This window comes from Balaenoptera acutorostrata, chromosome 3 (assembly GCF_949987535.1).
Source record: "Balaenoptera acutorostrata chromosome 3, mBalAcu1.1, whole genome shotgun sequence".
Taxonomy (NCBI): Eukaryota; Metazoa; Chordata; class Mammalia; order Artiodactyla; family Balaenopteridae; genus Balaenoptera; species Balaenoptera acutorostrata.
The window spans coordinates 63,593,490-63,617,098 of record NC_080066.1 but is presented as its reverse complement, the minus strand read 5'-3'; the positions used below and the strand labels follow the sequence as shown (position 1 = coordinate 63,617,098).

Genomic DNA, 23,609 nt, shown 5'->3' with positions numbered 1-23,609 from the left:
TTTGAACAAATCACTTACTTCCCTGGGCCTCAAGTTCCTCATCTGTACAGTGGGCAGAGCAGTACCCACTGACACGGAGGTTGTGAGGCTCAGGTGAGGAAGAGGGTGGAAAATTGCTTGGTTCATTAAAACCCACCTCACAAATGGGGAACATCTGATCCCTGCCTCAAAGAATGGGTGCGATTCCAGTAGGGACTGAGGAGAGTCGTTTTCAAGCGGAGAGAACAGGGTGAGCAAAGGTGTGGGAACACGAGGTGTGTGAAGGAACAGCAAGCAGGGAGAAAGGATGGAGTGGAGAGAGCATGTCTGTGGGATGAGGAGTTGCAAGGGATGCCGAGGGAGTGGAGGGTCGGTGCCAGCTCCCGGGCTCTGAGCCCTTTGCTATACCGTTTGCCCAGGCTGCTCGGAGCCAGGCTGGCAAAGGGGGAAGCTACAAAGCCCATTAGAGCACTGCATGGGTCTTGGGAGGTGGGCAGGTTAGCCTTGATAATGTCCATTTTCTTGAGCAAGAAACTGAGCCCTTGGGAAGTAAACTACTTACTCATGGCTTCCTATTGACTCAGTAGCAAAACCAGGCTAGAATCCAGGTCCCCACCATATATTTTGCTTTTTCTGATACAGTAATCAGCACAGAGGAGGGAATGAGTTGTAATGTTCTTTCCCAGGGAGGCTCATTCTTCAATGGGCTTTCTAGGCAACATGACAGGATCATGGGCAAGCATTTGGGGCAACAGATTTCTTCCTGGTGGCCCCATCTCACACCAAGTCCAGCCCAGACATATTACTCAGTGTTAAGCTGACCCTAACAGCAATTGCTCATTGTTGTGCCGGCAGGTTTGGGAGCAGGACTGGGGATGGGGTTGGGGCTGTCAGTGACTCAGAGTCCCCAGGCAAACCCCCTGGCCTACTGGCTTGGCTGATGACACTTAGAAAAAAGTGTTGCATAAATAGCCCCAGCACAGAATTAAGCCCTTACCCACCCTATCTGAAGAGTGAGAGTGAGTCACTGCCAAGAAGACGCTGTGGATAAACATCGACGCTGGATTCAGGTATGAATTCAGATCCCTGCTCTGCCTCATACTTAGTGTTCCTGATCAAGTCACTTCACTTCTCTGACCCTCTGTTTTCTCCTCTGTAATATGGGGATAATGATGCCTACTTTGCAGTGTGATTATGAAGATTAAATGATATGCTAACCTGACTGCATGCAGTCCAGGAGCCCTTCCTGGAGGAGAGGGGACTCCAAATAGATTCCAATTCCAATACGGATAAACTGGAAGGCATCCCTGGAAGGATACAGCCTCGGAGGCAGGAGTGGGACACACATCCGCACCCCTTCTATCCCTGCAGGGAGGTGTGTCGATTCTTCCACCCAAGAATTTTTTGTTAAACCCCGATTCTCCTCCAGGCCTGGCCTCTCAGAGTCCTCAGGGAGATAAGACACCACAGTGAGACCACTGCAGTCATGGGTACAGGAGGGGAAGCAGCTGGGCTTACCCTGGGCGAAAGGGTGAATGTTCTCCTTTAAATCCCTGCTCTGCCACCTTCCACCTATGGGACTTCTTCTCTATGGCCCTCTTTCTTCATCTATAAAATGGGAATAATGACAATAGTCCCCTGACAGAATTGTTGAATTGAATATGTAGTCAATTTAAAGAACACACTAAATGCTCGAAAACTTAACCTATGATTATTATGCGGAGTGAACGGCAGCCTGCCAGATAAACAAGGGTTCCAGGCAGAGGGAACAGCCTAGGCAAAGGCCCAGAGGCTTGAGAGGGCATAGTTTCTTCGGGGAACTCAGGGGGGTAAAGGGTGGTGAATGCGGGGGCAGGTGAGGGGCCAGGCCTTGGGGGCACGTCCTCCTCGGAGGGAGAGAACTGAGTCTGCCGCCCCCGCCCCCCAGCAGAAGCCTGCCCTTGAATCACAGTCGGGAGGTGGTGGAGGCTGGGTGGAGCTGAGGCCCGCTGGTGGGGATTGTTGCGGAGGATATTATTTTAATCTTCCTCTTAAAGCATAATTGCTTTTTGTCGGTGGGTGTTCCGGGATGCGCCTCCCCACAAGATTGCTTTCCAGGCTCCTCTCCTCCAGGAGACAGGCAGGGCTGGGCCAGCTCCATGCTGCATTAATACGCTGCAAATGCGATTTCATGGCCACAAATGAGATTAGGGCCGGAGGCTCTGCTCTCTGGTAGAGACGGTGGGCGGCCCGTGTGGACGAGGCTGGTGCTGAGGAGGGAATGAGAGGGAGGGAATCAAGGGATCCCAGCAGGTAAAGCCTGAATAAGCAGTTTCTTGTAACTGGAGCTCCTCGGACCTGCTAGCTCATTCCAGCTGCAGAGTGGGCCCTGAGCCCCCATCCTGGGAGTGGGGTGCTCTGGGCTGTCTCCCCCACCCCCAAACTCCCCACAAGCACCTCATTAAGGGAGAGGGCTGTGATGACAAATGCAGGTTCTACAGCCACATGGCCTGGGTCTAAGCTTGGCTGTTCAGCTCCTGGTACTGCCTCTGTTTTCCCATCTGTAAAAGGGGGTTACAGTTGTACCTACCTCACATGCAGTTGTGAGCACCGAGTTAACAAATGTAAAATGCATAGAATAGTGCCTGGCACATAACAAGCGCTTGTTAATTGTTGGCTCTTCTTATGAGGTTCACACCAAATATTCCTGCCCGAGTAGGGAAAGAAGGCCCCTGAGGGCTTGTTCTCTGGAAGAGAGAGGGCTATGTGGGGAGCAGGCATCACTGTCCCAGGCTGAAGTGGGGGCATCTGGGGAACTAGCAGGGAGGAGGAAAGCATCTGATGCTAACGTCATCCCTCACTCATTCAATGAGCACCCACCTGACACCAATTCTGTACCAGGCAACAACCTGGGCCTTGGGGACAAGGCATCACCAGGCACAGTCTCTACCCTCAGAGGAGACAGACCCTCTCCCAGAAAAGTCAATAGTGGGTCATGAGCCAGGCCAGGGGGAGGCCCAGGGGCTATGGATCTGATGCCCCTGGGTGGAAGTGGGGGCAGTGGGGGAAGGTTTCAGGGAAGATTTGCTGGAGGTTGTTCCATTTGTGTCTTGAAGAAACACGATGAATTATTCAGGCTGGTAGAGGGAGGACAGTCCAGGCAGAGCTTAGGTGAAGGCCAGGAGGCTGGAGAGAACAGATCCCTTTCAGGGGACCACAGACGTGTAGTGTGGCTGGAGCGTGGGTGTGAGGCAGGGATCGGCAGCAATGAGGCTGGGGGGCTGGGGCGAGCCGACCATGAGGCTCTTGAGAGGGTCAGCATCTCTCCTGAGAGCAGTGGGGCCTACTGAAGTGTTTATCAAAGCAGAGGAGGAACTTGGTCAGACTTGTGGGTCAGAAGAGTTGGGGTGAGGGAACTGGTTGAGCCTACTGCCCCCCAGGCCTCTCTGCCCTGAGTGGACCCCCACTCGACATTGGCAGGGTCCCTCTTCCGCCCCCTCCTGATGGAAGGGAATGGCAGGTGGCCTTCCCTGCTTACCCCTTTATTCAGTCCTTTGTTAACGAGTTATTGATTTTGCAAAAGAAAAATGCCCAAAGCCACACTGCTTCTTTAGCAAAGTGATTCATGGCATGATGATGGGACCTGGGCTGCCCCAAACTAGAGCTCTGGTTACCAACGCTGAGAGGACCCCTTCAATGTGGTGATCAATAAACATGCCCGCTGAGCTAAGGGATGAGGTGTCAGCCAACAAGGAGAACAGCATATCCATAACAATCACCCCAAGTCTCCCGTTGCACAGCTGGGGCCGCAGGGGCTCCGGATTGGCACAAACTGGCATAAACATGGGGGAAGCTCGGTTTTCTGGGCCACCTGCCATGTGCCAGGCATCCATTCTCTCACCTGATCCTCACCGCACCCCTGCAAGGTAGATTTTCCTTGCTGCTTTGCAGATGAGGAATTGAGGCCCGAGCTGGTCAAAGGACTTGTGCAAATGCTTGCTGCTGGGGCTGGAGGAGCCATAGTTAAAGCCTCGCTTGGCGGATTCCAAGCCGGTTGATGGTGTTTTTTGCTGCCCAGTGTGATGGTGCTGGGCCAGGCTGGTCAGTCCTGAGGGACAGAAACGAGGCGCAGTGACAAGTTTGGGACTATCAAGTACGCCATGACGGAGGCACATGCGTTAGGCCCAGCAGCCACTGACTGAGCAGATCCAGGTCACCTCTGCATTTAGGGCACCAGAGGAAGGTCAGAGGGCAGCCCCCCAGTGCCTCCAGGATCCACCACCCAGACAGCAGACAGGCTGCATTGAAGGGGCTTAGCTGCAACTGGGAGCAAGCTCCCATTAGTGATCCCAGGCATAGCCCCCAAGCACCAGGACTCCACCAAACAACACTGCCACCCATTTGTGCTGGATAGAATGACCTCCTCTGGACACCCCAGCTTCTGCCCTGGTTTACAGCGACCTGGCCCAGCCGTGCCCGGCGAGCCCCCAGGATGTTCCACCTCTCTCTCCTTTGACTCTTGGTGTCTGTGGACAGCACTGTCACAGAGCATCTCTCTGGTCCCATTCAAGAGGTCAGGTGTTTTCCTCTCTGAGCTTGACCTTTTACGTGTTGTCCCAGTTTTAGGAGTGAAGGATGGAGAGATGTGACCCCTTGCCCTGGGAGTAAAGGAAAAAGCAATATGCTTTGGTGGTTATGACCACAGGCTTTGGAGCCAGCAGATCTGCATTCGGATCCCAACTCTGTTGCTTCGAAGTTTAGACAAGTCCCTTCATTTCTCAGAGCATCTGTTTCCTCTTCTTTAAAATGGAGTAAAAACAATAACTCCTGGGGCTGTGAATGTGAGGATGAAATGAGACAGTGAGGTAAACTCTGGGCACAGCGCCTGACACAAAGAGCTCACTCATCGTTAGCAGGGTGTGAAGATGTGGAGGTGATGAGAACAGCGGCAGTACCAGGGTATTTATCAGATGAGCGCTCAGGCCCACAAAGAGGGGCTCACTCAGCAGGTGCATCAGTTGCGGGCCTTGTAGGAAAAAAGGAGGCATTCAAATTCTGTCATTTGAGGGGAATTTATTAGAGGGGCTATTTGCAAAGTTGAGGGTGATGTTTAGGAAAAACAAGAGGGACAGTGTAGTCCCCTGGGGGCTAGTAAGTGAGAGGAGCCCTCACTGTCTCTTCGACCTGAACAGGCAAGAGGGGGAATGATGACCTGGAGGGGCAGCTGTATGGAGAGTGCTGTCTGCCAGGCAGGGTGGCCCTGGGGAGAGGGACCAGCCAACCCAGAGAACCAGCCAGTAGGATCTTCCTAGCTCCCTGATGGCCCTCCCGTAAACCCAACCCAACCAGAACCCACTGAAGTAGCCACATGGGTCAGCCTCCTGGGCACAGCGCAGGGTGGAGAAGAGGGAGAATGGATGTACGGTACAAATGGGAGCCGCCCAGCACCACAGGTGACGGGAGAGGACCCTCCTGCCACACTCACCTGCTCCCCAGTTGGAACACTCTCAGAGGAAGCCGGTGGCCCTGTCCTTGGGCTGCTTCTTTGGTGTGGGCAGGACTAAGGGCAGGAAGGAGGACAGGCTGGAGGGAACCACAGAGAGAGGGGCTCCCGGGTGCCCCCAGCAGAGCTCTGGCTGCAGTGACTTAAGCTCAAACTCTGCCCAGTGCCTTAAGGGGTAGGGTGTGAACTGGCCCCCAGGGGCCCCAGTGGGAGATGAAATTGAAGCACAAGGCAGAGCCAGTCCTCCACTACTCACCCCCAAATCTCTCTGCAGAAACTCCCAGGTTGAGCCTCAGCTGATGTGAGGTCAGAGCAGCCCCTGATGATCCTGACCTAGTGGGCTGTGTATTCACCACTGTAGTCAGAGGAGGGGGCCCTCCTGGAGTCTGCCATCCTTCAGCCAATGAGTGAGCGCCTGCTGTATGCACTGCTGGTGCTAAGGGGAAGTGGCATTTGGAGCGTAGAGACCCTCTAAAGGAGCTGCCTTGGCTGACAATTGCCAATAACTCGGGGAGGGGCAGGCACTTGACCTCAGGTTTATTTCCTATCGGGAGTGAACTCACAAACACAGGCACAGGCAGGTGTTACCGTGGACAGAGGACTGTTCAGAGCAGGAGAGAAGGGGGGTCAGGAAGGCTTCCTGGATGAAATGTCTTGAGCTGGACCCTGAGGATAAATTGGATTTAGGTAGGAGGGGAGAAGAGATTTCTGGCGAGGGGGCTGCCTGGAGAAAGGTGGCTGTGGGCATGGGCTTGGAAGCTGGGAACAGAGTGGGTCTGGGAAAGAGAAGAGGGAGGCTGGAATATCTGAGGCAGGGGTGAAGGCTCAGGCGCTGGGGGGAGACTGCACCCTGCAGACATTTCTCACTTTTCTGGCCCATTTCTTCTGGGGACAACCTGCCAAGTCCAAAGTTGTTTAGCAGGGAAAAGAGCGAACATTTCTGGAGAACTTAAATGAGTGTCAGCACTAAGGGCTTGACCTGCATTGTCTCCTTCAGTCCTCATAGCTGCCTGATTTCCCCACTGTATAAAGAAGGGAACCAAAGCTCAGAGAGGGTTAGTATGTGAACCAAGATCACACAGCTATCAGCTGCTATTTGCTACAAAAATCACACTAAATTTCCACCTCATCTATCCCTTCCCTTTCCCAGAAGCCCAATTCAACTGCCCAAAAGAAACGGAGAGAAAGTGATGCGGGTGGGGTAGTGGTGGTGAAAGAATGGGGGAGGCGGAGGGGTAGGCTCTTCCCGCTGCCCAGCAAGCCCAGTGCAAAGCCAGCGGAAGAAGCAGGACCCCTCCTTCCCCAAGAGCCGGCCTCAGATCCAGTGCGCAGTGACTGTGGGCTCCCTAATGGCTGTGTTTAACCCCTGGCCCTACCGTATGATGCAGCACCAAGTGTTCTCTCCTGAGGGGAGGGGTTGGGTAAGGTTACTTATTAGCAGTGAGATCAATCATTACCTCCTTCCCCTAACAGTGGAATCTCCTTGAGTCATCAAAGCTTGGGGCTGGTCCCCTGGGCAGGGGAGCAGAAGGTCTTCTGGACATCTGGGGAGCAGGTTCATTTCCCTTGGCTGGGGGAGGCGGAGTTCCCCTTACTGGGAAAGGGCAATGAGGCAGGTAGAACAGCGCGCGCGGGAGGGGCGATGGGGTTCGTAGCGTTGTTAGGTAGGAGAGCCACATCCAGTCCCCAGGCTGATGGCCATCTCACTGGTGAGGAGTAAGCAGCTCTGGAGGGAAGGTTAGTGTAGCACAGGAGTGAGTGTCCCAGGGCCCCTTGGTCCAGGGATCCGGTCAGCCAGTGAGTGAGGCGGTGGGAAGGCCCTCTTTCCGTTGGTTGCTGAGTGTGCAGGGCTTAGGGCTCACTAGGGCTCTGGAGCCAGACGGCCTGGAACCAGTGCCCAATTGCATTATCTTCTTCCCAGGCAGGAAGGCCGACGGGCTGGGAGCTGCAGCTGTAGAAAGCTCAGATGCTAGTAGGGAGCTGCAGGGCAGGGCAGGCAAGGCAGTTAGGGTGCAGAACTTAAGGAGGTGTGATGGCAGGAATACTCACATAGCCCCGAGAGCCAAGTGCCTCCTTAATATTTGTTCCGTAAGAGCCCTGCTGGCCTCTCCCAGCCCTGCTGCAGGGCCCTGAACTGAGCCACAAATGGTCCCTGTAGGCACTGGAGTAGCTGTGGTCCCCTCCCGCCACCACGACTTGCTGCCAAAGTGTTTGGGACTGAGTGGAAGGGGGAGGCTCTCTAGGGAGACTGGGGAACCACCCACTGAGGCCTTCTCCACGCATGCTAGATTGTGACAGTGTCGGCCCAGGCCTGGGCGGGGAGAAACCTGGAAGTGGGACTCACAGCGTGCATCCCCAACCATCTGGGTGACCTTGGCTGGTGACCTTTCAGTTCTAATCAAAGGTGAGTCCTCAGCTTTTCTGCTGCCAGGGCGGGCCTGCTCTTGGCCCCCAAACCAAGGAAAATGGGACGAACCCTCCGTATGGTGTCTAAAGCAGCTGGCAGAAGAATGGGGCAGGCCACAGGGATCTTCCAGACATCTCTCAACCCCACCCCGTATAGATCATCCTTTGAGGCCAGTTCACACCTCGTCTCCCCATGGAGCAGACCCCACCCCCATGCCAAGGGCATTCTGCCATCTCACGGTGGCAGAACCGTGCCTGGCATGTGGTAAGTGCTCAAAAAAGAAAAAAAAGAGTCGTTATTTATGTAATAATTTCTTGTGGAGCTCAGAATTGGATCAGTCATAATCTTTGGTCCATACTCTAGAACAATTGTTGACCCGTACATAGCCCTCTTTAGTTATTTATCATTTATTTTCAATAATATAATGAACACCTCTTAACTGACCACCCAATCTAAGGGGACAACGTTACAATACCACATCTACTTATTTCCCGTTCTCTCCCCCATCTTCCCACACACCCTCCAAGAGGAAACCATTCTCCTGAACTTTGTGTTTATTACTATTAAACAAACAGAAGGCTATAGGCATCCGAAGAGGCAGGGTGGCGGCAGGTTCACTAACAGAAATAGCTGTTTTTCCAACCAAGCTGCAACTTCCTTGCAGGCAGTGTCTGGGTCTCCTCCTTTCCTGCAGTGTGGTCAGCATGTGACTGGGCACACAGGACCGCTGGTGAATCTTGGTTGATGGGCTGTTTGGGGTACCCAGAGCAGGAAGGATGAGGACTGAATGCCGGAGAGCAGGCAGGACACAGCCCTGGGAACAGGGGGAAGGGCTTCGGACTCCCCCGCCACTGCACCTGACAGGTGTCTGTGTGACTTCTGCCCTGCCCTGTGATCTCACACAGTGTTGCCCAGGTGACCTATGTGGGTGGAAAAGCTCACTGCTTTTCCAGGTCTGGGCAGAGAGAGGTCCACCCCTAACTTTACCTTCTGGGGGTGCCAAGAGCTGATTGCCCAGCTGCTGACCCCTGCCCAGCTGGCCATGGCCCAGAGCCCACACATCGCCTCCGCTCGCAGAATGTCTCCCTGCTGAGAAAGCGCCAGACCCTTGCCCTCCCCCTTCCCCTGCCCAGGTCCCAGAGCCGGTGTCTGGCACCCCTGAGACCACACTAACGCTCCATACTGTGCGCCACCCCCAAAGACTCCAAGGTACCCAGGCCAGCTGTCTGAGCAGGATTGATCACCCAGCAATACCAAGTACTGGTCCCCAAGATTGGCAAACAAGGCCAAACACTCCTGCCCCCAAGAGGATGGTACGGAAAAAGAAAAAGGTGAGGCCTGGGGGCATGGGGCGTGCACCTGCATGAACTCATCTCTCCTTCAAAGTCCCTTGTTCTGTTTGCTCCTGAATCATGACAGAAGCTTCCTTTCTCTGGGCCTCAGTTTTCACAGCTGTGAAATGGGGAAGGAGGTAGGCTCTGTGGCTCTTCCCGGTGAGGTGTCCTATACTCCTGGAACACGTGGGATCTGAAATGCTGTGTGCCTGCAGGTGTCATCAACTCAATCTGGTGATTTCTGCCCACCTCCCTGTGACCCAGAGAGAAACGTAGCTTGAACTGGGTATATCACCCCCCCACACACACACACATACACACAGCCTGGAAAGGAGTTTTTGTCCTCTTGTTGCTGGGGGGTCACAGAGGCTCAGAGAGCCTATTGCGATGGCTCACCATCATCCTCCAAGATCCCCCAGGAGATTCCCAGGTTGCTGCCCTGGCAGTGCCCATGCCCCACTGCTCCACCGTCTCCCAGCCCTGGCCCAGCCCTCTCCGCTGGCCACAAATGCTCCAATGTCTGGAGAGAACGGATTTTTGTCTGTTTCCATCACTGCTCTATTCCCAGTACTCAGAACAGTGCCTGACACATAATAGGTGCTTAATAAATAGCAGTGACAGAGCAGCACGACCCTTACGTGTGCTAACTGGCAAGGCTGAACCCATGCCCTTCACTGTGTCACTTGCCAAAGGTACACAGGTAGTTGCTAACTAGGGAACACCCTCTGTGCAGTTACACTCTTACATCAAATAAACCAAACAGCTAAGGGTACCGAGACCCCAGTGCGGTTTCTACTTTATTACCCTTGACTTTGGTGTCTCTGGTTCCTTGCGTTCTCTACCCACAGCTGGCTCCTCCTCTTGACTCCACCCTCCTGCTTTAAGCCTCCTTCCGGAATGTCACACACGTGGGACCAGGTACCCAGCCGGCCTGACCTGGGGGCCCTAAGCTGCCAGCTGGTTCCGGAAGCTCATTCCCACCTGCCCACCCAACTGGATTCGGGGATCCAGGGAGGGTGCATGGGAGACCTGAGAAGGAACCAGATCTGTTTTATTTGATTCATAGCTTTGGGAAACATTTTTGATAGCTGGGTAGAATCCCCTATAAGGATGTTCATAATGTACATAATTACATGCCACATATTAATATCACATATTAGTATTTCTTTGTGAGTCCTCCATTCATATCTTTTTTGTTATGGTAATGTTTACAGGTTTCAGTGTTCTTTGTGTATTAGGGATATCCATCCTTTTATATATACTGCAGATATTCCCTCCAGTTTGTCATTTTTTTTTATGTATTGTGGTGAATTTTGAACCGTTATAGAAGTTGGCATGGATTTTTTTTTTTTATAAATTTATTTATTTATTATTTTTTGGCTGCGTTGGGTCTTTGTTGCTGTGCGCGGCTTTCTCTAGTTGCAGCGAGCAGGGGCTACTCTTCACTGCAGTGCGCGGGCTTCTCATTGTGGTGGCTTCTCTTGTTGCGGAGCTCGGGCTCTAGGTGCGCGGGTTTCAGTAGTTGTGGCACATGGACTCAGTAGTTGTGGCTCGCGGGCTCTAGAGCACAGGCTCAGTAGTTGTGGCACACGGGCTTAGTTGCTCTGCGGCATGTGGGATCTTCCCAGACCAGGGCTGGAACCAGGTCGATTCTTAACCACTGAGCCACTAGGGAAGCCCTGGTATGGATTTTTTAATGTAATCATATCAATCTTTTTCTTTATGATTTTTGACTTCTGTGTCCTTTTGAAAAGCCTCTACTGCTCCAAACACCACAACTCCTATTGTTAGTACCATGTGCTAGTACTAGCTACTCGGGTTATGAGCTTTAGAGTGTATACATTGTGGCCCAGAGAAAGCACGTCACATACAAAGAACGGCTGGTGAGAGAGGAGAGTAGAGACAGCAGGAAGTGGAGGTGGATGGACCCTGGTTCCATTTCCGGCTCTGTGCCTGTGAGCTAAGCTGTGTGCTTTGGTGCAAGGGCTTTTGTGTCCCTGAGCCTGTTTCCTCACCTATAGAAGGGCCTCACTATGGCCATCATAGCTCCCAGGCAAGTTTAGGTGCTGAAAGGAGAAGGAACATGAGGGACCACTTTCAACTCGAAGCCCTGGTGATACAGCTGGGGAAACAGAGGCCCCTGGAGTGAATTAGCCCAAATGACTGTTCCCAGCCCAGTGCCCCCTCCTCTGGCCACCATCAGAGCCTCTCCAGTGGCATGGCTTTCAGATCCAGGGGCATCCTGGAGGGTGGAACTTGGCTTCCTTGCTTCCCATGGCCTCCCAGATTGCTGGGGCAGAGGAGTGGCCAGGGAAGGGTGGAGGAGACTGTCTTCTTCCATCTGTCCCCTCAGGAGAACCAATTTAAGTCCCTTCCCAATAGACCATTAACTCCTTCACTGCTGGTACAATCTTCCTACTCCTTCCCACCTTGTCCCCTCCCCCCAGCACACATATCCCCAAATGCCCTGAGTGATGGGCAGTCACAGGTCCCTCAGGACATCTGCTGGCTAATCCTGGCTTACTGAGGGCAAGGCGGGCTGTCTGGAGGGTAAGACATTGGAATTAGCAACTTCTGAGCCTTCCCACATGCCAGGCCCCAGTGGAGCAGCTGAGAGAGCTGTGCTTTGGAATCATAACCCTGCCCTGCCAGTACTGGCTGAGTGGCCTTGGATGGTGGTAAACCAGCCAAACCTCTGCCTAGAAATACTGCCCACTGATTTCTGCACCGTAGCAGTGCTGCATGAGTTAACAGGGAGTAAACCAGTGGTGTGTAAGTATCCAGCTCTGCTCCTGGCCTGCAGGAGTTGTCTTCGGGGGAAGTGAATTCCCTTCCTCGGGCTCATGTCACCCCTACAGATGGATTTGTAGGACCTCATACTTAGTTTCGTCATCACCCACCAGTTCACTCCCCCACGTGTAACCCAGCTTGTACATTTTCTGTTCCCTGAAGTCTCCAATGTAGGCCTGGGAAGGGCAGGGCGTGGAGAGGACATCACTCCTGATGCAGGCACACGTCTGAGGGAAGCCTGCAGATTCCCATCCAGACATAGGCAGGATAGAGGGGAAGGCAGAAAAGTTGGCCCACTGTCCCCCCCTCGAGGTCTCCTACTTGACCCCAGGCCTCCCTGGCCCTGGGCCCAGCCTGCCCAGCGGACACACGCCTGCAGGCCTCACCAGGAGGCGCCAGCCCGGCAGCTGGCCTCATGCCCAAAGGTGAAGCATGAGCAGTTCTTGCCAAACCCCCTGCAAGCTTTATCTCCCGGACAGTTGTCCCAGAGGGGAGGCACAGAGGACATAGAGGGTGCAGGGGACGCAGAGGACGTAGATGAGGCACCACTCATGGCTTGCTCTGCCAAATGCCTGGCTGGACTTGGGGCTGCCAGGGAGTCACTGAGAGCCTTTGGGCAACTGCCATGCTGCTGGGCCCTCACTTCTGGGGCCCTAGGGAGCTCATCACAGCAATCAGGGGGCTGGAGCTACTATCTTAGGCAGTTCCTGGGAATCTGGGAGTGGGAGGGACATTAGTCCTCACTGCAAGAACCTCAGGCCAGTTATTAGGAAGGCTGAATTACGAACCGTTCCAGATATCCCCATTGACCAGGTGGGAAAATTAAGGCTCAGAGAGGTCACCTAGAGAGTTGGGGGCATAGCTGGGCTGAAATCTAGGTCTCTCGACCCCTAGGCTGCTCATCTTGCTCCTAGATCACCAAACCAGATCAAACCTGCTGGGGAGTGAGTGGGTTACGGGGTGTGCAGTGAGGGTGGAATACTGATCTATGAGGGTAGGGGGTGGCTCTGTGGCTGCTTCTCCTTCTTTCCCCCTCCACCTGGCAGACGTTCCTTCTGAGTACTGACCTCCCTCCCCCTCCTCCCGCCCTGGCCTGGCAGAGGAATAGGGGAGGAGGGGGCAGCTTTCAACACCTCTGCAGATGGTGATGGCTTCTGCTGAGTCCTGGGTTGGGGGAGGGGCTCCTCAACCAGAGGAAGGGAAGGAGAGTCTCTGTAGGGCTGGCACTTCTGGGACTGGGGAGGGAGGTGATGTTCTCACCTCTTAATTAGTCATCTTGTTAGGCAAGGACCACAGCCTGTACCAGGAAGGTCTTTCTGAGAAAGAATCAGACATGCAGGAAGTGAAGGAACAAGCCACAGAGATGGACATGTAGGGAAGAGCAGTCCAGGCAGAAGGGTCAGCCAGGGCAAAGGCTGGGAGGCAAGAGCCAGCTTGGTGGGTGCGAGAAACCACTAGAGGGCCAGTGTGGCTGGAGTGAATGGGCAAGGGGCCCAGGGATGAGACGAGGTCAGTTTCCTGGACCAGAGTGTATAGCCCTTACAGGCCACAGTGAGGCTGTGTGTGAAACAAGGAGCTACTGCAGGATTTTGAGCAGAGAAGTGATGTGGTCTGATTGAAATTTGTAGAGGATCACTCTGGCTGTTCCGTGAGATGGGGCAGGGCAGAGGGAGGGCCAGAACAAACAGAAACGAGAAAGCAATGAGGAGGCAAGTGCAGGAATTCCATGTCTTGGACCCAAGTGGAGATGGTGAGAAGAGGTCAGATTCTAGACATGGTTTGAAGGTAGAGCTGGCAAGAGATGCTGACAGATTGGAGTAGCGCAGAGAACTGCATGAAATAACAGCCATAAAAAGCTCTTCCCTTTGCCTCGGCCCGGAGGCTTCCCAGAGTCAGAAGCAAATGTGCCCGGGACCCCCAGGCTCAAAGGGGGAGAAGTGTATGGGGAACCTGGACCCTCACAGAGGAAGCAGGGCAAATTTCAGACGGTCTGGTTTAAGCACTCATCGTTCCATTGGGGAAACCAATTCTCAGAGCACAGCTGGCTTTGGGTCCTGCCGTGGTGAGAGGTAGAGCTGGTTTAAAGCCAGCCCTCCAGACACTCAGTGCTCATCAGGACGGAGTCAGGGGACCCAGCCTGCTGGGGCTGCCACCAGCACAAAGCGTGCCTCGGACCAGGCCCTCCTCTTCTCTGGGCCTCTGTCTCACATCGTTCTCTATGGTCTCCATGGACTCTTCCCCCTCTGAGGACTCCTCCACCCCTGCCACAGCCTGCCCTGAAATGCAGGACTGACAGGCCAAGCTTCCCAGATAAGAGGGTCAGCCCCCAGTGACGCCCTCCCCCAGGGCCCCATCTCCAACCTGAAGAGGTCCACTGCTTCTCTCCCAGGGCCAGGAGGGCCTCTCACATCAGCTGGTGCTGATTAATCACCGGGAGGGACAGAAGGTGGGGGGGTGGCCTCCTGCCAGATGAGGCTTAATCTGGGTCAACTGTGTCAACCCCCGGGCCTGGGAATGAGAGCCAGGCAGCCAGTGCCGAGGGAGGACAGGACACCTCAACCGCAGCAGCCCCATGTCCATACCCAGACTCTGCTACACTCCCTGGATTCCCCATTGCCTCCAGAGTCAAACTGAGCCTGCCCTGGGCCTTGGTAAGCTCCCTCCCTTTCCCACTTCGCTGCCTTGGCTCAGGGTTCTGCTTTCCAGCGTGTGAGTCCACAAGATGCTGAGCCCCTGCACGTATGTCTGCTTGGGGCAAGCAGCCTAGGAGGCCCCGTGCGCAGGCAGGCACCTCTCCTCCTTCCTGGTCTGCAGGGTTTTCTGGGTAGATGATGGATTAGGCATCTGGGAAAGACACATTCATTCATCCCTCTTTAATGCTTTGGGTGACTCCATGGATGTGGAGAGGCTTTGTAAACTATAAAGCGCTGTGCACAGGAGGGACCTGAAGTGACAGCTGGCCTGGGGTGAGGTTGCAGGAGCAAAGAGGGCCAATTGCTAGAACCTCAAAAGTAGGGCAGGATTTAGAAATTACAGGCAAGGATACCAGCAAAAGCAAAGGCTTAGAGGTGGGACTGGACTTGAAAGGTGAAGTAGCCTGTCTCATTCTGCAGGAAGTGACAGATCCAGGACTGGAGGAAGCAAGAGGGAGACAGAGGTGTGGAGTGGGGGACAGAGGTAGGGAGAAAACGGGGTCAAAGGTGACTGCCCCTGTAGTTCCAGACTGGCTGTGGGGACGACAGAGAGAAACAGCCACTCAGAGGGGAACCGAGAGGGGGCTAGAGTTATAGGGAGGCAGTAAAGGGAGGTGACCACACTGGAAGAGGTGCTCAGCCCTGGCTTTCCCCACAGGTCACCGAGGGCCCAGAGGAGCCCACGAATACCTCCCAGAATGTGGACTCTGTCATCAGCCACCTGTCTCCCTCTGATAAGGAGGTCATCACAGTCACTCTCCATGGGGCCACCAACCTTCCTGCCTCCAAGGATGGCTCTGAGCCATGGCCCTATGTGGTAGTGTAAGTAGCTGGCTGAGAGTGAGGCCAGGGGATGGTGTCCAAGCTGGAGCAGAAACCAGGGTATGGATATTTGGGATATGAGCACCCAAAGGGCTGGGGAAGGAGGGAAGAGCCACTCCGTGATCCCACAACCAGGTGACCAGTGTTTGGCCACAAATCGACCTCAGTGGGGCAGGGCCCCTGGATGCAGAGGCCTGGGCTGGACTCACTGGGAGGTGATGGTCAAAGGAAGGAGAAGGCCTAAGGGCTGCTCTCCCAGCCTCTGAGTGCCCCATCTTACCATGCCCAGTCCTGGGGTAGGATCCTCAAGACCATCCTCCTCCTTGGCCCCCACCACTTCTCTGGTCATTTCTATTACAGGGGCTTCCCTAGTTCCTTCTGATCCTTTAATGCACGCTCTCCTCCAACCAGCCGGAGTCAGGGTACACACTTCTCACAGCCCGGTATCCGAGCGAGGCCTGCCATGCCATGTCCACTTTCCACTTCATGGGCCTCACTTCTCCTGAAAGGGTATCAGGGGTGACAGAGTCTCCATCCAGCCAAGCTTCTATATGGATGTTGGACATCTACTCAGTCTTGATTATAAAGTCCCGTGCAGTAATCCCCTCCCATGCGCTTGCCATCCCTCAGCCCCTTCTGTAGACACTGGGAGCCACTGGGGCCTCCCCACCAAGCTACCTACCCCTCCCCTCCTCTACCAATACCAGCAGCATTCAGTGCCTGCCTACAGGCTTTGCCCACATTTCCTTTGGGGAGTGCCTGCGCCAACATCTGCCGAAATCCACTTTCAAAGCCTTGCTTGTGAGCCTCCTCCTCCAGGCGCCTGTCCAAGTTGAGCTCTCCCTCCTTTGCAGACGGACAGCAGTGGCAACACTGGTCTGACGTACTTTATATAAATGAAGTTATGTGCTGCTCCTCTGTCCCCTAAACTGGGGCTCCCATGGACAGATCCCATGTCTCCCTCTCCGTTTCCCCAACAATATGCCCGGTATAGGCCTGAGCACAGGGTCAAGGAGCACTGATGCAAACACCCCAGGTTACTATGACAACAACCCCTCCCCAACACACACACACAGTGAAAGTGGGATAGATGAGGTGCTGGAGCCCAACAGGTGAAACGCTTGTCTCGAAAGCCCCATTTCCCCTGCCCAGCTCCTCGGCCCTCCCCTCCCCCGACTCCATTTCCGTGGTGAAGAAGGACAGGTGGCTGAGAGCAGGCTTGGCAGGGAGCTCGCCTTCTCCCCTCAGCTATTTCCATAAACCAATTATCGCCGATCATCTCGGGAGATTGAGGCCCCGCCTATCACCAATCCAGCTTGGGCGGTGGGGCGGGGAGTTGGGCGGCCCGTGGCTCCTCGACAGAGCCACCGCGACCTGCGCCATCACCCGGTTGCCATGGGAACGCGCAGCGGGAGCCAAGCCGCGGAGCCTGGGTGAGGGGTGTGGAGGGGTTGGTGGGGCGGGGGGAGGGCATCGCTGCACCCATCTCCACCCAGAGAGGGGGCAGGGAGCAGGGCCTAGGCGAGCCTGCAGCCTGCGTTCCAGGGCTCCGGGCGGCTGAGCTGCCACCAGCAGAGGAGGTGCTAATGAGATGCAAATGAAAGCAGAAGGGAGGGCTTCTGAGAAAGAAGGCCCAGCTGTCAGGACCTGAAAAGGGCTTTCAGTGCGAGCCCCCAGCCCGAGGCAGGAACCCCAGAGGGAGGACCGAGACCCTCAGAAGCCCTAAACCCTGGAAAGGATATGATATCCGCCCCTCCACCATGTCTGATTCCAAATACACAGTAACAAAGCATATAATAGGCATAAGCAAATCCACCAAAGTTTTCATTTTTCTCACAATGAATATTTCAATGCTCAAAATATATTATATACTATATATATATTAAATACTAATAAATCATATTACATAATATATATTGAATATATATATAATTTTATAGTCTTTCAAAGCATTTTTTTCTCATCTTTTTGTTGCCTGTGTTTTGGTGTCCTCAGCTCTGTCTCCTGGCTTAGTTTCCTACTTTCTTCCATTCCATTTGTCTCACCTCAGACTGGGAATGGGGTCCTGGAGGCTCTTGTCTCTGCCTAGTTCCCTCCTCCTCTCTGGGGTGTTGCATTCTCAGCAGGCAGGCCCATTGTGGGGCCCCAAGGTGGGGGATGGTTGAAGCACAGGCCTGAGGGTGCCCCAAAGCCACTTACTCAACCATTAGTGAGGAGCAGAATAGGGTTCAGGTCCAAGATGGGGCCTCCCTAGTTTAGGGTGTAGCCACTTCCCTCCGCCATGCAGGCTCTAGCCTTGAGCCAATCTAGTAATAGGGTGTGTCCTCCAGTGGCAACTATGACAGACCAACAGGTCCACTTGGCTCATCTTGTGGTTGGTTCTGCCTCTTTCCAGCTAAGCCATTGACTTGCTTCCAACCTGACCCCACTTCTCCACTGAAATAGCTGTCTCTGAAGTCACCAGAGATCATCATGCCTAGCTCTCCTTCCAATGGGTATCTCATCTTTCGCGGTCTCTCAGTGGCATTAACCCCTCATGACCACTGATTCTGTTGGTGGCCCTTGCTTTTCTTGGCTTCCAAGATGCCCTACTCTTATATTCTTCTATGTGTACCTCTTCAACACTTCTACCTGGAACTAAATGTTGGCCTGTCCCGGGTTTCAAGCCTAGGTCTCTCTTATCTCTCTGTACTCTCTCTTCGTCTGAGCTCATCTGCATCCTGGCATCAGTAGTCACATTCTTTTGCCCCCATCCAATCCATTGCCAAGTCGTGTCAGTTCCTCTCCGACCTTGAATTTATCCACTTCTCTCTGCCAGCGCCACCACCTTAGGTTACTGCACTGTTCTGCTCTTGGTACATCTAATGTTGCCCCTCTTCAAACCCCCTTCAAAGGCAGGTTACCATTCGATACTGTGGTGCCATAGTACCAGAGGAACCCATTCTTTGAACCCTTCACATTGCTCTCAGGGTAAAGAGGGCTCTAGGCCCAGTATGGTTGGGTCTTTGTCAGCCCCTCCAGCTCCCCAGCAGCATGACCCCGCCTCCCTCTCTCTGCTCCAGCCACACCCGATGGACAAACATCTCTCAATGCTCTGAGCAGACCCTCTTCCCTCCCACCCCAGGCCTTTGCACTCTCCCTCCCCCAGAACATTCTCTCTTCCCCTCCCCTCTTCGGATCTCAGCTCAGTCATCACCTCCTCAAGGAAGCCCTCCTGACCTTCCAGCTCAGGCCTAATCCTCCCCCATTACATGCCTCCATGGGACTGTGTACTTCTCCAGTGTTGCAGCTGCAGTTGCACGTGTTTTATGTGCTTTGATGTGATTCTTGGCTTATTCTTCATCAGTGCCTCATCCCATTGTGCCCCACTAGTTCCACGAGCAACCACTAGGTCTGTTTCCTTCACCATCCTATCCCTACTTTCAACACAGACTCTGAAACATAGGAAGTTCTCAATTAATAATTGTTGAATGAATGAATAAACAGATGAATGAATGAATCTGGTCATGTTTTGAGCGTTCTCTGTGACTTTGGGAAAGTTACTTTACCTTTCGATGCTGAATACCTCACCTGGGAACCTGTCCCAATGGGCTGAAGAGATGGTGGAGCCAGACCACCATCCGGGAGATGCTGACAGGTCTAAAGTATCACACAGGGAGAGGGGGTATCCTTAGTAAGAGTCACAGTGGGCACGTGAGACCTAGCAGAAGAAACCACAGGTCAGTGGAGAGAAGCCAGAATGGAATCAGGAAAACCCAGAGTCTGGCCCACAGCCCCTGATTCCCTGTGTGACCTCGGGGGAGTCGCTGCCCCTCTCTGAGTCTTGGCCTTCCCATGGCCAGGATATACGGCTTGGCCTCCACGCTGTCCCAGGCTTGCCAGGCTGGTTTGTGCTCTGGCCTGGGAAACAGACTCAGTTCCTTAGAGGCAACAAGAGCCCCAGTTGTACTGCCCAACAGATTCCACACCCAGGTCTGCTGGGTCAGTGGCCAGGCCCAGGGTCTCCCTCGAGTGGTCTGGGCCTGGCTCAAGGCTCTGGGGCCTGAGAAGTGCCCAGCACCTGCCTCCCAGCTTGGCACAGAGAGACCTGTCTGTCAGAGCACAGCAGGGATCAGGAAGGCAGTGGCCCTGACAGGTGGGGAGTACCCCAGCAGGCAGAGTGTGGAGAAGGGGCCAGCCAGGAGACGGCCTGTGGGGTTCTGACCCTTGGCCAAAGGCTGGATGGCTGGGCTGCCAGTTGGCAGCTGCTTCTCTGACTGCCTGCTGCCCAGAGCTAATGAGCAGGGACAGAGCCAGTACTGGGAGGGGAAGGGCTGCTTCCTTTCTTGGATAAGCCTGAGAGCCCTGACCCTGGCCCCAGACTGAGCCTGACCCTGGTGACTAACTGAAGAAGATATTGAAAGTAGGGCAGTTTTGTCAGCGGTCCTAGTAAGAAAGGAAGGTTAAAGAAGGTTATATTTTTCAAGTGTCTACCAGATACCTGTCAAATGCACTAGGGGTGTGTGTGTGAGTGTGTGTGTGTGTGATATCATTTAATCATCACTCCATCCCATGAACTAGATAACATTGTCCTCATTTTATACATGAGGTTACTAAGGCTCAGAGCATTTTTGTGACTTGCCCATGTCCTCATTTTATACATGAGGTTACTAAGGCTCAGAGCATTTCTGTGACTTGCCCAAAGTCACAGAGCTAGTGGGTACCCAATCCAGGATCCAGGATTCCAAAATCCAAAAGCTCTTTCCACCTCACTCTCTGCCTTGATCTTCATATAGCTGTTGCCCTTGGAAGGGGATGTTGGCATCAGGGTCCTAACCCAGACTTGCAGAGAAGATCCAGTGACCAGTCTGAAGACCCCTCCCGGGACCTGCCTGCTCACACTTTCCCTTATTTGGCTGTGGGCCTTGGCCAAGGGCCCCAGAGGGCAGGAATTTGGGCGAAGTAGGTGGAGGTCCGGTATGAACCACAGGTGGCCTGGGAGATTGTCTCAGCAGCCAGAGGGTTGGACTCGCAAAAATAACAATAACACTCACAGTGACAGTGGTCATGGGACAGCACCAGGAGTGAAAAGCAGCCCCCATTTGCTGGTGAGTCCCACACTGAGCTCACTCAGAGCCTGGGTCTCCAGGCACTCTGGCTCTAATAAAGCAGCCCTGGGAGGCAGGTTGCATTAGCCCCATGTGATAGCCAAGGAGGCCAAGGCCCAGGGCAGTGAAGGGACTTGACGAAGATCACATGGCTGGCCAGTGGGAGTGGAGCAGATGAAGATGACTGTCCCCATCTGACAACCGGCCACTTGCTCTGGCAGAGGCCAAGCCTCCTTCCTTCCCAGCAGGATGCCTGTGGGAGAAATCACGTGGTAGAGAAGGCCCTGAGAATCCTGGGTCTTATCTTCCATGCAGGGCCTCCTGCCTACGGCGTGGCCTGACCTACCTGCACCTGTTCCAAATGACGTCAGTCCCTTGAGGCTCAGAGCCTCAGAATTTTTGTTCAGTGAGAATGTCCCCATGTCCCAGGGCTATAAACACAGCTGTCATCAGTGCTTAAAAGGAGGCTGGCCCGAGACCCCCAGCCAGACTGAAGCCACAGGATTCTTTCCAGATGTTCCCCCATCACCTCTGCCAAGGGCCCCTGAGGTCTTCTCATGCCGAAACATTTATTCAAACCCCCAAAGCCTGAGCTCTCTACCAGGACTGCTGGAATCCTGGAGGAGCAGCCCAAAAGGACAATGCTTACCAAAAGAAGCAAGTATTAGTGGGGAGATTTCAGGAAATGAGGCAAGCCAGTGGGGGCCTTCCTGGTGTCCTCATTGCATTAGACATAGGCTGTCTGGTCTGCTTATTTCTGAGCATGGACAAAGCTGCTGCTGACGGGGTTCCTCCTCCCTCCCAGGACACCATGAGCAGCCAGGAGGCTTGGTGCCCCCTCCAGGCTCAGTCTGGCTTCGCTCTGCCCTCGCCTGGCCCCTACGGGCTTCAGGGTCACATGCCCCGTGGTCTAGCATCTATCGAAGAGGGAGGGAGGCCACTGGCCAGGGAGCCAGGGTTTGGGTTCCAATTCAGCTCCTTCTGCCCTTGTGATTTCCCCATATCTGTCTGTTCACATCCCTACACACACAGTGAGATTCCACCAGAAGGAATGGCCAGGGATGGCACGGTCAGTGCCTTCAAGGCCCAAGCCAGTTAATAAACACTGAAGTCAGCCGGGTGTATGATGCAGTAGAGAGCTGAATCCACTGGCAAACTTGAGGGCACTGGCTCATTGAGAGCAGCCCCCAGGCACCCCCACTGATTTCTGCCAAGGAGGGAGGAATGCAGGCTTGGGTTATCGGTGCTCTCAATTTTTCAAGAGAAGCCAGAAATCCAGATTGTTATGTGAAATCAACCACTTTTTACGGGCAGAACGAACACCTCTTCTCAGCTGGATCTGAGTCTCACCTCCTTGTCTTCCCCTCCTGAACCCTCAGCCAGCTCAGACTCAACCTCCACAGCCAGCTTCACCGACTGTCCTCCTCTCCCAGGGGCCACATAATTCCCCACGGCTGCTCATCATTTATACGAGTCTGAGAGGCAGCCCCCCTTCTTGAAGCCCCTTCTTTCTTTGCTTCCAGGACCCTCCCATCCTGATTCCCCCTCCTCTCTCTGCCCACTCCTCTGTGGGCTCCTTTCTCCCTGTGCCCTGTGAATGCCCATGCTCCCGCTCAGTCCCCGACTCTCCCCTGCAGCTCTACTCTCCTGGGAGATCTCCCTCACCCCCGGCTACCCACCCCAACCCCTATTCTGAAGGCTCCAGAATGTCTAGATCCAGCTCAGGCCTTTCTCCTAAGCTCCAGCCCCTGGGCCCACCGGTGAGTGTACACTCCACCTGACTCAGCCTTCCCCAAACTGGCCTTCTCGTCCACCCAGAGACCTGTGAGTTACGGAGAGCGATTATCGGGAGGAGCTGAGCTGAGAGATTTTTGAAGGATGATCCTGCAGAGTCAGCAGGCAGCACAGCCAGGACTCAGACCCACAACCCATGCGCCTGAGTGCTAATCCAGTCTGCCTGGCCCGGGAACGCTCCGAAGGCTGAACGGTTTTATCTCTGGGCAGGGCAGGCTGTGGTCTCCTCCTTCCCTGCTCCCGCCAAGGTAGAGATAGAGGTGTGGCTCGCCCCGAGGGAGGGGAGGGAGTGGTGGTCCCCCATCAGCCCCTCTTCCTCCCCCCCCGCCACCCCCCTCTCTCATTTTCTGGCTTCCCAGGCAGCCCCAGGGCCTGCAGGGAGTGCTGTGTGCATGCTGCGGTGTTCTGTGGATGTTCAAAAGCAGGGCCTGCGCGGCCGGACCGTGACTACAGCTGCGGGCAATCAGGGTGGTCAGTGTGGCCAGGAGGACCAGACCCAGGATCCAGCTGCAGGGCCCCGGGCGGGGACAGAGAGGCCAGGACCCAGGCTGGACCGAGGGTCTCAAGGCCCCAAGGCCCCAGAATCTCAAGGGGCCCCAGTCCCCACAGCTGGACTCTGCTTCCTTCCTTTTGAGGACATGCGTTTGGAATAGAATTTGGAATCTGAACCTTCCTCCCAGCCCAAGAGCTGCTTCCAGGGCAGTACTGATGAGATACACTGCTTAAAGCGGGGTCCCAGCAGTCTGGACTGGGGGCTGGCCTAGCAGAGCTGGAGAGGAGGGACTACCTCTGTCTCCACGTGGTTTTCCAAGGGTCACGCCTTCCTTCACTCAACAAACACTTGCTGGGTCCCAACGTGCCCAGCCTGGGAGCCGGGAACAGCTACAGCAGGACAAGGCAAATCCCTGTCCTCCAGGAGCTCACAGTCTAGTGGGAGGAGGGGAGTGGTGGTAGACACTGCTCACTTGTCCTACGCCCACAGTCTCCCAAGGCAGAAGGCAGCTGAGCAGGTTCCAGGCCCCAGAACTTGGGTACCAGGACCCCTCAGGGAGGCTGTCTCTTGGAAGGGGGCAGGAGGTAGGGCTCTGCGTCTCAAGTCATTCTTTTGAGGTTGGGAAGTTCACCTGTATGTCTGCCCACATTCCTCCTGCTCTAAAGCTGCATCCATGAGAAAGGGGATACTCAGAAGAGGGGATGTTCAGAGTGACCTATCAAGAAGAA

The 23,609-nt window shown here is 54.5% G+C and overlaps 1 protein-coding gene across 1 annotated transcript in view; it reads left to right on the top strand.

The window, feature by feature from the left end:
- Positions 1 to 23,609, top strand: part of CCDC33 (coiled-coil domain containing 33) — a 116,457-nt gene that overhangs the window by 8,615 nt on the left and 84,233 nt on the right. The window contains 1 exon segment of the mRNA XM_057542674.1: positions 15,344 to 15,507. Coding sequence (XP_057398657.1) covers positions 15,344 to 15,507 — 164 coding nt within the window.